This window comes from Oryzias latipes, chromosome 8, assembly GCF_002234675.1.
Source record: "Oryzias latipes chromosome 8, ASM223467v1".
In the NCBI taxonomy this organism is placed as follows: Eukaryota; Metazoa; Chordata; class Actinopteri; order Beloniformes; family Adrianichthyidae; genus Oryzias; species Oryzias latipes.
In genome coordinates, this window is record NC_019866.2 from 18,977,553 (window position 1) to 18,989,772 (window position 12,220).

Here is a 12,220-nt window from a genome sequence, read left to right on the forward strand (position 1 = left end):
AAAATTAAACAACTGAAATCTTAAACAGTGGGCCCTGAATCTCCATCTATGAAAGTCTTATGTTTTTGTATTAATACACTTCTCTATAATACTCCAATGATTGTATTTCATTTTTAAAGCAGGAGTATATAGAGCAGGAAGTCTTTAAGAATGTTATAATTTCTACATAAAGGAATGAAATTTGAATGTCTGCATAAATCCACTTTTTTATTGTGGTTCTAACAGTTTTCAAATGTTGAATATCCTTGAAACAATAACATTTGTATTCATGTATCCGTGATACACGTGATGATGGCTGTTTTCTTGTGGGAAAGCAAACTGATTCATGTTGTTTGGCAACAGTGGAAGGACAGCATTATTTTGAGCAGACTGGTTAACAAGACCACACTGCCATCTTAAGGTCACTACACAGAGGAGAGCTCAGCACACATAAAAAAACCTATCCTTCTACACAAAGACCTGATTGAATAATGTGGGCTGTTAGGAAACTGTGGTTTCTTAGTTCTCTTTGATGCAATTTGTTCCTTTTATGATCACAAAATTTAAAGATTTTCTTCTCACCGTGTCAACAAAAATCATTTGCAGAAACACGTTAATCTTTTATGACCCATATTTACTCTTCAATACATGTTATTTAAAACAATTGCAAATGTTTTCATGTATGCGCTTGTGCACACTTGGGATGAGGTCAAACAGTTGGAGGGACTATTCTTTTATGAGAGGCTGTTGCCACGGCAACAGGTTGCATCTGAATGAAGACTCAGGATTCTCCGCTCTGCACCAGCAGCATGTACAAAGGTTTTATTCTCAGTTGTCACAATAAGAAATCTGCTTCCGTTTGGACTCTGTTGGCACAGAAAAACAGCAAAAACAAATGTGGATGCTCACACAAACAATGAGGAGGTGCGGATCGACCGGAATGCTCCTCCGCGATCCAAAACTGAAGAAGCCAAAGACCTAGAGATGACACAAACATCATGTCCACCAATGAGGAGGCGTAGAGCACGTATGTTAGCGGACAATGGCTCATTATAAACGTTCACGGAGCACAAAACATACATCAAGTGTAGGTCACATGGAGTTCTGCTCAGTTTCATATTGGTCCCAAAGAAATGTCCTCCTAGCACCTCCAACAAACATCTCAATGTGTCAAATAGTAATAATGAAGAACTATAAAAATACTTGTAATTTTATCGCTGTGTAAACTTTTGCAACCAAAGGCACTGTCCTCAGCGGTTCAAATTCCTGCAGTCCCCTTTACTAAATGCTAAATAAAAATCAGCTCAAATCTTCTGGAGTGATGCATGGTCAGTAAATATGCGCTTTGCAAGATTCCCTTTAAAGATTTAGATGTCGAAACCCAAAGGCTTCAGGTTAGCTTGTGGAACCCACGCTGAGGTAAATCCAGGTCCTCAGCCTTTTGTGCTGCCTGCAGGAGCTGCTGTGCTTCTTTATGCAGAGGCTACATTGTGGCTCTGAAAGTAGACAAATGCATCAAATCTATTCAACATAAAATCAAAAAAATCAAATAAATAAAGAAGTATTTTGGTCTTAGGTGAGTGTAAACATGGTCTTCCAATCTGGGCAAAAATAATGTCGTTTTCATGCTAAGAACATTGCACTTAACAATATGAAATACATTATCTGACATCTAGTAATAACAGTTCAACTACATCTGCAAGCTAATCTATGTTGGTGGTTTGGTCTGACTGTCCGCACTTCCTGTTTCTGTGCAAGAAGAGAGGTAAAAGCCGTCTTGTGCCATCAACATTCTATGACCATGACATGTGATCCCACTGAAGGTCCGTCTTCAGGAACACGTTTGCCCTAATTGGTGTGCTTCTGCTTTTGTGACAAAGCATTGTCAGCATGTTTTCTGTGGCTGAAAGTGTGGAAGGATTCCTACAAAAAAGTCTGGATTTCACTCGTTGAGGAGGGAGTCCGGCCTGTCGTAGCCAAAGAGCCTGAAGTCCGGCTCGTAGAGCTTGTAGAGTTCTCTCCGGGTCTCCGCAGGAACCATGCTGAACCAGTCTGACTCCCAGCTGCTGGATGTCAGGTTCCTGCTGGAGGTGGGGAACTCCACCACATCGTCTACTCGCAGCAGGCGCAGGAGGTGCTCGGCGTCCTCCTCCGCCGTCTCCAAATGGCCCACAAAGTCGTACTGGATTTGGCACGGGTGACAGAGCCGGTAGACTTGGCGCCAGTGTTCGTTAAAAGGCATGGCCGTCTCCGTCTGAGGATCCAGGAGGTACTGGATGAAGTGGGAGAATGACGGGTGGATGCCCAGAGAGAACGCCTGGTCCACGGAGGCAGGGGGAGTGGGCTGGTTGCCGTAGCGACGCAGCATCACCTGCCCAAAGCGGCGGTAGAAGTCCTCATTGGGCATCTCGAATTTATTCCTGTAGGCAGAGATAAGACGTACAAAGGGGTCCCGCACGAACAGGAACTTGGTGTACTTCTTCAGCTTCACCTTCAAAAAACAAAGAACAGATTTGGAAAAATTACATCCAACTGTAACAATTTAAATGAGATGTTTTACATTATAGTTTAAAAAAGTCTGAAAAACAGCCAATAAGGGAAAGCAGTGACAGACTTTTATCTAATTAATCAAAGTGGTCACATCAGGTTTGAAATGTCAGTTTTTTAAGCGTTTCAGAAGCTGCTGTCTTTAAGATAATCCTCTAATTTCCTGCACTGTTATGGTTAACACACAAATGCACATTAATATTATCATGCAAACAAGTTTTTCACAAACAAACAAAGAGAATGCGCGAAGATGTTGAAGTAAAAATCCACATATGGACTCCTCTGCTTCAGACAAAAGCAGACAATGCGATATTCTTCAACCCGGACGGAGCGAAGACGCAGAGCTACATGAAAACTGTGCAGCCCAAACTAACTTCAATCAAAAACCGCACCCCTCAGCAACATTTGTCAGGGAACATTTCTACTAGAATCAAGATGTCTTATTGCTTTAAAGATCCACTCCAATGAAAAGGCTGTATTTGGTGTTTTTCTATTGGTATTTTTCTGATGATGGAGGACATATACAAAGAAAATTCAGCTTAAAATAGCATTTCTGACTATTTCCTGATTTAGATTGTTGTGAATCAGGAGCAGGCGAAAACCTGCTGTCAGAAAAAGAACATATTTGTGACGTAGAAAAAATGCTGGGTGGAAGCTCCCTGCTCCGAGCTCTCAGCAAAGCGGAGGAAAAGGTTGGTGGGGTTGCTTCACATCGACACCACGACTCAGAAGCAATTTTCTAATAAACTCCTGCCACTCTGCAGAAACTATGTCCTAAAAAGCAACACAGGTTTGTTAATTTTGGTTAAAAATCATAATTAAATAATTAATAATCATAATTAAAAGACCACTGGGAACACTTTTAGGATAGCTCAAAAGATAATTGGAGTGGGTCCTAAACAAAATTTTTTTTAAATGTCAAGGTTGTCTGTGGATGTCAATCATCAACATTCATGTTTATTTCTACTTTCTTCATTGTCTTTCAGCTACTCCTTTCAGGGGTCACATCTGTGGTGATCTGTGGTAGGCTTTCTATTTCTTTTTCTCACCTTCTCTGCCAGCTTCCTGTGCTTTAGCTCACGTTCCAGCATTTAGAGCTTCTGATTGTCTCTTTTTCACCAGTTTCTGTCCCCGTTTACTATTCGGTCTGCCCGCCTCAGGGTTGTCCCAGTTCTGCCTCAGGATCACAGGCTTTCGGTTTGCATGCCTCCCCTTTTGGATTTTCATGTCTGAACTTCAGTCTTCTTTGTCCCTGGATTTCCATCGTCACTCTCTTCCTACTTGAGCTGCTGAAGCTCAAATTGGAGCTTCAAGTCGTTCAAGTCAGCAACACTTTTAAACTTCTTATAGCTAAGGTTTTGTCAGCATGAAAAGAAATTACATTATCTTTGCTGAGATGTTATTAACTCTCCGTTTTCTGGTTCCAAGCTCTCTCTTGTGCATCCTCATGTCCTCCTTTATTTCATCTATGATCCTCCTCTTTGCTTTTCCCTTAGGCTTCTTTCCAGGCAGCTCCAACCTCATCGTCCTTTAACCATCATCATCAGTGTTTTTCCTCTCAACATGCCCAAAACATGTCAATCTGCTTCCCTGCATTTATCTCAAACATCTAACATGAGATGTTTCTCTTATTTTGAAATCCAAGTGAGTAGAAACCGACTTGCTCCTGAACATCCTAGTGGTTATGAGCTGAACTGCAACATCTCCAGTTTAGGAGACTTTTGTTTAAAACAAATTTTGCAAATTAAATCAATAAAACTCCCCAAAAATACACCTGTGTATTTTTTATAATTGTTTGTTTTGTTACATGTAAACACAAAAACCCATTAAGTCATTCCATATGAAGACACCATTAAGTTGAGGCAAACTCTTCTTTACCACATTCTTTGTGTATATTTCTACAAAAGCAAAATGAGGTATTTTTAGCGAAATAATTTTCTGCTGTCTGAAAGAATTTTTCTCATTATAGGTTTTGAGTAAAAATTAAAACTATTATCTGCAGCATGATGTACTGAATCAATATTTATGTTGGATTTAAGAAATGAAAATCTCACACGGCAATGAAAGTGGAATAAACAGGAGAGCTTTGTGTCACAAAAATGACCAAAAAACACATTTGACAAACAAACATCTACGGACCTTCATGAGGTGGCGTGCGAGCTTGGCGTAACGTTTCCAGAACTTGTTGAAGGTGAAGTGCATGCTGCTGTTGTGCACCAGCTCCCTGGGAATCGCCAACGGGTCTCTCTGAGGAACGCCGTCTGTCAACAGGCTCTCGCTGAGGACTATCATGATGCGTTTCCAGTTGCTGCACGCCACCTGGAGTTTTTCATAAAGGGAACCAAACATTTTTGTATTGCACCTGCCTCCAAATATTTATGTTTTTAAACAAGTTTAAAAGTCAAATTGTTAGAAGAAAAAAAAATTTGTGATGGTATTTTTTGCTATATTTTTCAATGCAAACAAAGTATTCACAGCTAATCCAAAGACTATGGTCACATTTCCCAGAATGCCAATGTGCTGCAACCTAAATGCATGTTTTTCAGCAAATTTGGCAGGTGGCAGTATTTGTAATCGGGAGGCGGCAGTCGCATTTTTACACGCCTCGGTGGCCGCTGAGGTTTTTAAGAGAAAGGTAACATTTTATGGAGAGCAGACGATCTTTTTGCCATCGGTCAGTAGCCGCCTGGGAATATTACGAGGTCACGTGGTGGCAGTCCAGTGACAGGCGGGTGGCAGGAAGGCAGCAAGGTTATAATTGTCTGATTGGAGGGTCTCCAAGGTCCCCAAAATCATCTGATGATCAACCAATTTCAGATTGCCCCCTCCAGCCCCCATCCCATTGTCATCGTCCAATTTTTAGAAATTGGATGGTAGCAGCGAGGGGCACTCGACGAGGGCTGTCGAGATGGGCCAAGGGCCCAGCGATGACCAGACGTCAACCTGCCAATCCTGGTCAACGTGGGTACTGCATTTAAATGGGGGAACGGCATTAATGCATTGATGCTCTTCATCTGATGACCTTCCTTTTCTTAGGTGCTGGGTCTTTGCCATTGCTGGTTTCTTGGGAGGCATGGTTGGTCCTTCATGACCACACCAACAATTTAAAAAAAATTAAAAATTTAAAATCGGTCTGCGGCATGAAATCTTGAAGATTCAGCCGAACCTCCCTACGGCGTGGGGGCAGTTAAATTTGTGACTGTAGCATTAGTCGTACAGCAGTAAAGGTGTCCTACCTTTGGAACGTAGCAGTAGATGATGCCATGCCTGTCATCCACAATCAGGTGATCTAGCTCCTTGTTGGGGATTTCATCAAATGAACGGTTTTTGCCAGGAAACGCCACGCTCTCGTTAGCACACACTTCTTGTAGCAGCCTCCGTCTCTGCTCCTGTTTTTTTTTTTTACAGTTTAAAACATTTTATTAGCAACTGCATTTAAAACTTTCACATGTACCGAGTCAGATTCTGCCTTCAGTAACTAAAATCTATGTTTTTAAGAACTAAATATCAAGCTGGTCAACAGTAATCATTTACACAGGGATGAATCAAGTTCACCTGTCTCTCTCGAAGCTCTGCTGCGACTGGACTCAGGTGAATCTTCCACTCCCTCCGCGGGATGTAGCGCTCCTCCGCCTTCTCGGATTGGTTGCTTGTGTCAGCCGGAGCGGTGTCAGTGGGCTCCCCAGTGCCTGGCTCCAGGAACTGGTTGACAAAAGCATCAATGTCGGATAGAAAGGATGGGGTCCGGGAAGTGTGGGGCCTTGGTTTGGGGGGCGGATGTGCGACCTTAGGGCCTGGAGATACTGGAGTGTGCAGATACTGATGGGGCGCGCTCACGTCATCCCAATAGATGATGATCAGGAGGATCATGAAAGCTGATCCCAAGATCACAAAGAAGCGAAACATCCTAGACGTTCCCATGGTGACGGTTTGCTTGCTACAGAATCACCATAGCAACGAGTTTACGACTTTACGAGGCGTCTCCACAGCACTGTCATGGCAACAAATTGAAACTTTTCTTCATGTGGCTGCCAGGACAACAGGCTCGGATCTTTTGCTACAGGGTTACCATGGAAACAGAGGCAAGGTCCAGGAGCTCCATCGTACCATGAAGTAGATACAAGATAAGTCTATATAAGGCTCAGATGTATCATGCAGCCCGTTTACCGCAGGACCTGAACAAGGCGGTCTTCACAAAGCTCCCACCTGGACTTCAAACCTGCACACACACAGAGGACACTTGGTTTGTATCGCACCTCAGATCAGGTGAAAAATGTATTTAGTCTTTAACATTTATTATTACATGAATGCATTTTTGTGTGTGTGTTAACCCCACTGACCCAAAAGAAGAACTTCTGCTGGGGTGGAAAAAGTCAGCAGGACACTTCTCTAGGGCCAAATTTATAACCTCGAAGATTTTTTTTTTTTCCAGAGTTGACTTACTTCTAGTCTCCAAGCAGTTAAATCACGAATGGCCGTGAAATATCTCAACGTTAAGGGGCTCAGCACACAACAAGCCCAATGCTGAGTTATGGAACACTGCATCAACACAGAGCACTCCTGAGATAGTAAAAGCCACTTCGTATAAAGGATGGATTTGAACTACAGCCAGTTTAAAATGTTACACACCTACTTATTATTGCTGGGATTGTCTGTGTATAAAAAAAAGCTGTTAAAAACTGTCTGGGTGAGTAAAATGCTTAGATTAAAGACCCACTCTGATAAAAAGTGTGTTTTTAACATGTTCTTGTAGGATTTTTCTTATGATAGAGGACACATATAAAGAAAATTGAACTTAAAATTTTACATTTTGTATTTGAGCACTTGTGTTGTTTTGCCTATTCCTGCAGCAAAGAGAGAGTCATTGACATGGAAAACACCCTGAAAAGTCAGCAGGCTGCTCCTCTTCCTGTCTGCACACGAACAGATTAATTGCTCTCCTGCTTCATATCGGGTTCGTCATCACTGGGAAAAAGCGAAGAGTTTCTCTGCCAGAAATCGAGTCAAACAGCATTTACTGAAGTACTTGGAAGGCTTGAGGCAGCTCTGAGACGCTCGTGGGTTCCTCCCTGTGTGCATTTCATTATACTCCAGCTGGACTACACTTTAAAGTAATATGTGTTTAATAGAACGGCAGAAGTCCTGCTTGTTTAAAACAGTCCATTCTGCAAGTTCCTGAAGAAAAACGTACATCACATTTGATTTCCTGGATTTTCTGTCTGCTTAACATGTGATTATGTTAATAATTAAATTATGAATCTAATATATTTATGACAGTATCACAGGGTCATAAAGATATTGAAAAAAGTAATATTCAATTCAAATAAATTGGCCTTTTTTCATGAAAGCAGAAATCTCCAGGTTGCCTATAGCAGTGTTTTTCAACCAGTGTTCTGTGCATAGACCGTATTTAGAGAACTGGACCCAGCCGGTTGTTACGTCCCCCACAGAAAACGCCTAAGCTCAGTGAAATTAAGCCAATACAGTCCGTTTTTCACCAATACGGGAACCGCCATTAGAGCCAGTCGACTGGTGTTGGTCCAAGTCGGTCTGGGTCAACGTTTGTAGGGCAACTACTGTCAGAAGTAAGCTTGTTTAAAGTCCACACCCCTGGCTCAAGAGAATCAATTAAACGTTCGAGGTGGGGGCCACCAGAAACCACATGCTTTGACTGAGACATCTGATTGGTCAGTTTATACATTGAATAACTTGCAATAAAGAAAAAATAGCATGAAAAAAACAGGATTAGCAAGAAATTTTTAAGAAAAATGTATCAGAGTGAGAATGGGTATTCTGATGAAAACAATGACAGAGTAATGGCTGTTTATCTCTCTATAGACGTCTATGGGATTTTGCCTTCTTGGAGCCAGCGGGTACTTCCTGTTTGGAACGTGAAGGGGAGGGGTCAGTCTGTCCAGATCGTATTTTCAGTCAATAGCTCCTTTGCCGTGGGAGACGGTCAGGTGTGCCGTGAGAAGTTACTCACTTTCACTAGTCTAAAAACATTTACCATCGCCTGGATATCAGCTCTGTGTTCATCCAAAAAGGAACCGGTGTAATACAGAGTATTTTGGAATATGAATGTTCATAAAAACTTTTTCTTTGTGTTTATTTGATTTCTATTCAAGGCAATGATAAAAATGACTGAAACGCAATTCAGCTGCAACTTTAGCTGACAACGCTGTTTTTGGGAAAGTCCGACCCCTTAAACTGTCTCCACCAATCATGCTTGGAGGCTTTATCAAAACTTCATCAGCCTAACCAATAAGAAGTGGTTACGTCCCCATTTCCTGGTGCCGACATGGCTCAAAGTCTTTCAGTTACAACAAAAATAACAGCTGACAATCGTGTTTAGTGGTGTAGCTTCCCACAGGAGCCGATGTCAGACAGTGTAAAAAAATATATAAAATAATTCAACTTAAAGACGTGAGCCGGTCTGGCTTTAGCACCACCGGTTTTCACTACATCTCCCATGATGCATTGGGTTCATGTGACAACGTCTCTGACTGCGCCACTGTTAACATTCATGAAAAACACCAAACACAAAAATCGAACAGTTCTTCTCGACGACAGCAGATATACAGTTTAGTTCTCAAGGTTCGTGTTGGAGGACAAATGAATTCTGAACAGCCGGAGATACCAGTGTTTGGTCCAAGTCATCTTTCTAACTGAAACAGCTGCTTTTAACTCATTTAGCTGGAAATTATTACTGAAAACTATCGTAACTTTTATTGCAACTTTTAGGAAAAACAGCTGCAACTTCCAGCTTTTTACAATAAAATACATGAGAGATCATTAAAGGACTGTGCTTCAATACAGACTAGACTTTTGCTTTTGGTTGCTGGTGTGCCTTGCGATTTATTCAGGTTGAAAAACACTGGCCTATGGCACCTATAGGTCATCTTCATCAGGGATAGGTGGGGGCAGGTCTATTCAGAGACACACCAAAGGTGTGGTGGTGCCACCTAACCCCCCCCCCCACACACACACACAGCTCAGCACACTCATCTGAAATCTGAGAAACACACATTTAAGAATTTCCTTCTCAGCAAAAACCCATTTTTTTTACAAATCATAAAAATAAACATCAGCCCATAAATAAAACTATATTGGAGCAGGAAGTCAAAGCCCTCAAAAAAGTATTTTAGAAACGAGCAGCACTCTTTTGAAAAGGGGTTTAGGTTATTTAACTATTTTAGTAACTTTCCATGGAAAACAAACAGAGTTTGTCGCATAAATTAAAAGTAAAAAAAAAACCTGTTTTTCTCAACTTAATTAGGAAAATTAAGTGATTTGATGGGTATTGGCTTGTTTCTAGTACCACTTATTTTTTTCTTCTATGGCTTTTGGATAGAATGTGCATTTATTTCCCCCTAAAGGTAGTATGGGTTAAGTACAAGAGGTATACCATAATATGTATTTTTTGATTGTTTTTCTGTTCAAGATTATTTCATTGACTATAAAAAAGCTACACACACACACACCCACACACACAAACACACACACACACATATATATAAGGCTTGCACAATATACCGCAAATTTATCGTTATCGCAAAATCAGGCTGTGCATTAAGCATAATGCAAAAGACAGAAAAAAGTGCAATAAATGGTTGCCTTAAATGTGCCTCAACAATCTTATGGCAGCTTGAATTATTTAACGAATCAAATAAATCCCTTTATGCATTTGACCAATCGGATAGACCCTTTAACGCTGTTGACCAATCAGGTGGAGCCCTTTTATGTTAGATGTTCCCCTCCTATGTCGACGAGGGTCATTTGGAGCATAATTCTTAAACTGTTGCAATGAAATAGAAATGATGTTTTTGGTTGTTTCGCTATTTGTTTATATACCGCAAATTATATCGTTATCGCATTATTATTAACTCATATCGCATATCGCAAGTTTTCTGGAGCCCTAATATATAGACACACACAGCACTACTGAGTATATTCATTAAAATGTCCTAAATTGTTTTTTAACAATTCTTATATAGATATTGTAAATACATTTAAGAAAACATAAATAAATATATTATCTATATCTTATTATATGTATTATTATACAGGAAACTATATAAGGTTTTCTTTAATATAAAGGATCAAATAAGGTGGACTTTTTTTTTTTTCAGAAGGGAGATTGCCCCCCTTCGAGGCGCCACTGCAAGTCACACCTTTGAATACAAATATGTATGTCTTTACATTTGTGCAGGATTTTTGTCAAATGTCAAAAATAACGAACTTAATGGAATAGTTTATTTTACCATCACGTCTGCAGCAGATGAAGCTCCGGGAGAGGCCAGAGGAGAAATCAAGCTGTCCGGTCCGGTCCGCAGGAGAGCGGACACAATGTGGCCTTTGACAGGGGAGCGGCGCCGGGAGCGGGGGCAAAGCCTCACAACCGCGGACCCCCCCGGAGATGGAGCCGCCAACACAATTCCGGCTGCCTTTTTTGCTTTCTGTCATTTGTTAGCGAACTCAATAGGAGTTGGTGCCACATTGGTCACCAGAACTGAAGCCGATGACCACGGAGAGGCGCGCGCAGCCGCCACATGACAGAACCCGCGAATGTAAAGATGATCCGTTAGGTGGTGTTAATAAGACGGAACGGAAAAGCCTCACCTCCGTCTCCAATGCGCGCCGCGTCAGCTGAACCTGTCTGTGAGAGCAGCGGACTCGGAGAGCCGCTCTTCTTTTTTTTCCCCCCTCTCCAAAGATCGCGCGTAATCTCGCGAGATTGGTGGCTGAGGTCTCTGCAGCGAGAGCTCGGAAGAGAGGAAAACATTCACTTTTTCTGGGTCAACTCCAGCATAACGTGTCTCCGGTCTGAGATGATTTATGTAGACAGTTTCAGCGCCCCCCTCCCGCAGAGACCGTGTGCTGATTATAGCCTCATTTTGCTTACCTGCAAAACCAAATGCCACTATCAGTGAGAGCAAGAGCAAGAAATGCAGCATTAAATGCTGTTTTCTTGATCTCTTCATTATATCTATCAACACTGAGATGAAAAGTAACGAGTTACATTTTCTATTAACTCTGCTTTCTATTAGTAATTTCACCTCAAATAACAAGTTTTGTGTGAGTGGCCAATTTCTAGATTTTATTTCAATGCTTATCCATCCGTCCACTCATTCATTCGTCCATCCATTTGTTTATTTCCTGTACCCACAGAATACCTTTTGGGGTCACAGGCCATTTTCATTTTTTGGGCACATTGAAGGGTCTACAATCCCAAAATTTTGTGGGGCCACCTGTGTGCCCCATACAGATTTGCCCATTTTATTTTTTGCCTTTGTGCACCCACAAGTGGGACAGTTTCGGAATGGTGGAGAACATGCACACAGAAAAGACCCAGCTGGAATTTGAATCAGGGCCTACTTTTTGTGAGACAAGAGTGCAATCCACCACCGTGTGCAGCCCTTCAATGTATAAAAAAAATCCGAAATTGCACATAAATTATTGTCTACTTGGTGCCTTTAGAATGATTTGGAACATTTGCTTTACCAGTATTAATTTTACTTTAGTTCAAATTTTACAATTTACTTTGCCTCAAGTTAATGCCAATTGGAGACGGTACAATAATTTTTCCAAAGCGTGATTGTAAATAATTACAAGATGATGTGTTCACGCTTATCCGTGCAGATGAGATTATGCAGCTTCCCTCTGTCCCATCTGGCCAGACGAACATGCACAC

At 41.4% G+C, this 12,220-nt stretch overlaps 1 protein-coding gene across 2 annotated transcripts; it reads right to left on the bottom strand.

The window, feature by feature from the left end:
- Window positions 1-766: 766 nt before the first annotated feature.
- On the bottom strand, window positions 767-11,249 carry LOC101170346 (carbohydrate sulfotransferase 12). 2 transcript variants are annotated; one of them, XM_023957731.1, is made up of 5 exons: window positions 11,149-11,249; window positions 6,082-6,745; window positions 5,763-5,915; window positions 4,666-4,845; window positions 767-2,470 (listed from the first exon to the last, which is right to left on the bottom strand). In XM_023957731.1, exons 2-5 carry the CDS (start codon window positions 6,445-6,447, stop codon window positions 1,922-1,924), a joined length of 1,248 nt encoding a protein of 415 aa, XP_023813499.1. In that variant the 5' UTR covers window positions 6,448-6,745; window positions 11,149-11,249; the 3' UTR covers window positions 767-1,921. The 2 variants fall into 2 exon arrangements, with proteins under 2 accessions (XP_023813499.1, XP_023813498.1); XM_023957730.1 differs by having other exon boundaries at window positions 10,791-11,227.
- Window positions 11,250-12,220: the final 971 nt, after the last annotated feature.

Coding starts and splice junctions, on each gene's coding strand:
- LOC101170346 (XM_023957731.1), bottom strand. CDS start 6,447: ATGGGAACGTCTAGGATGTTTCGCTTCTTTGTGATCTTGGGATCAGCT. Junction 4,846..5,762: donor TCTACTGCTACGTTCCAAAG/GTAGGACACCTT, acceptor GAAAAACTCCAG/GTGGCGTGCAGCAACTGGAA. Junction 2,471..4,665: donor TCGCACGCCACCTCATGAAG/GTCCGTAGATGT, acceptor TGTTTTTTGAAG/GTGAAGCTGAAGAAGTACAC.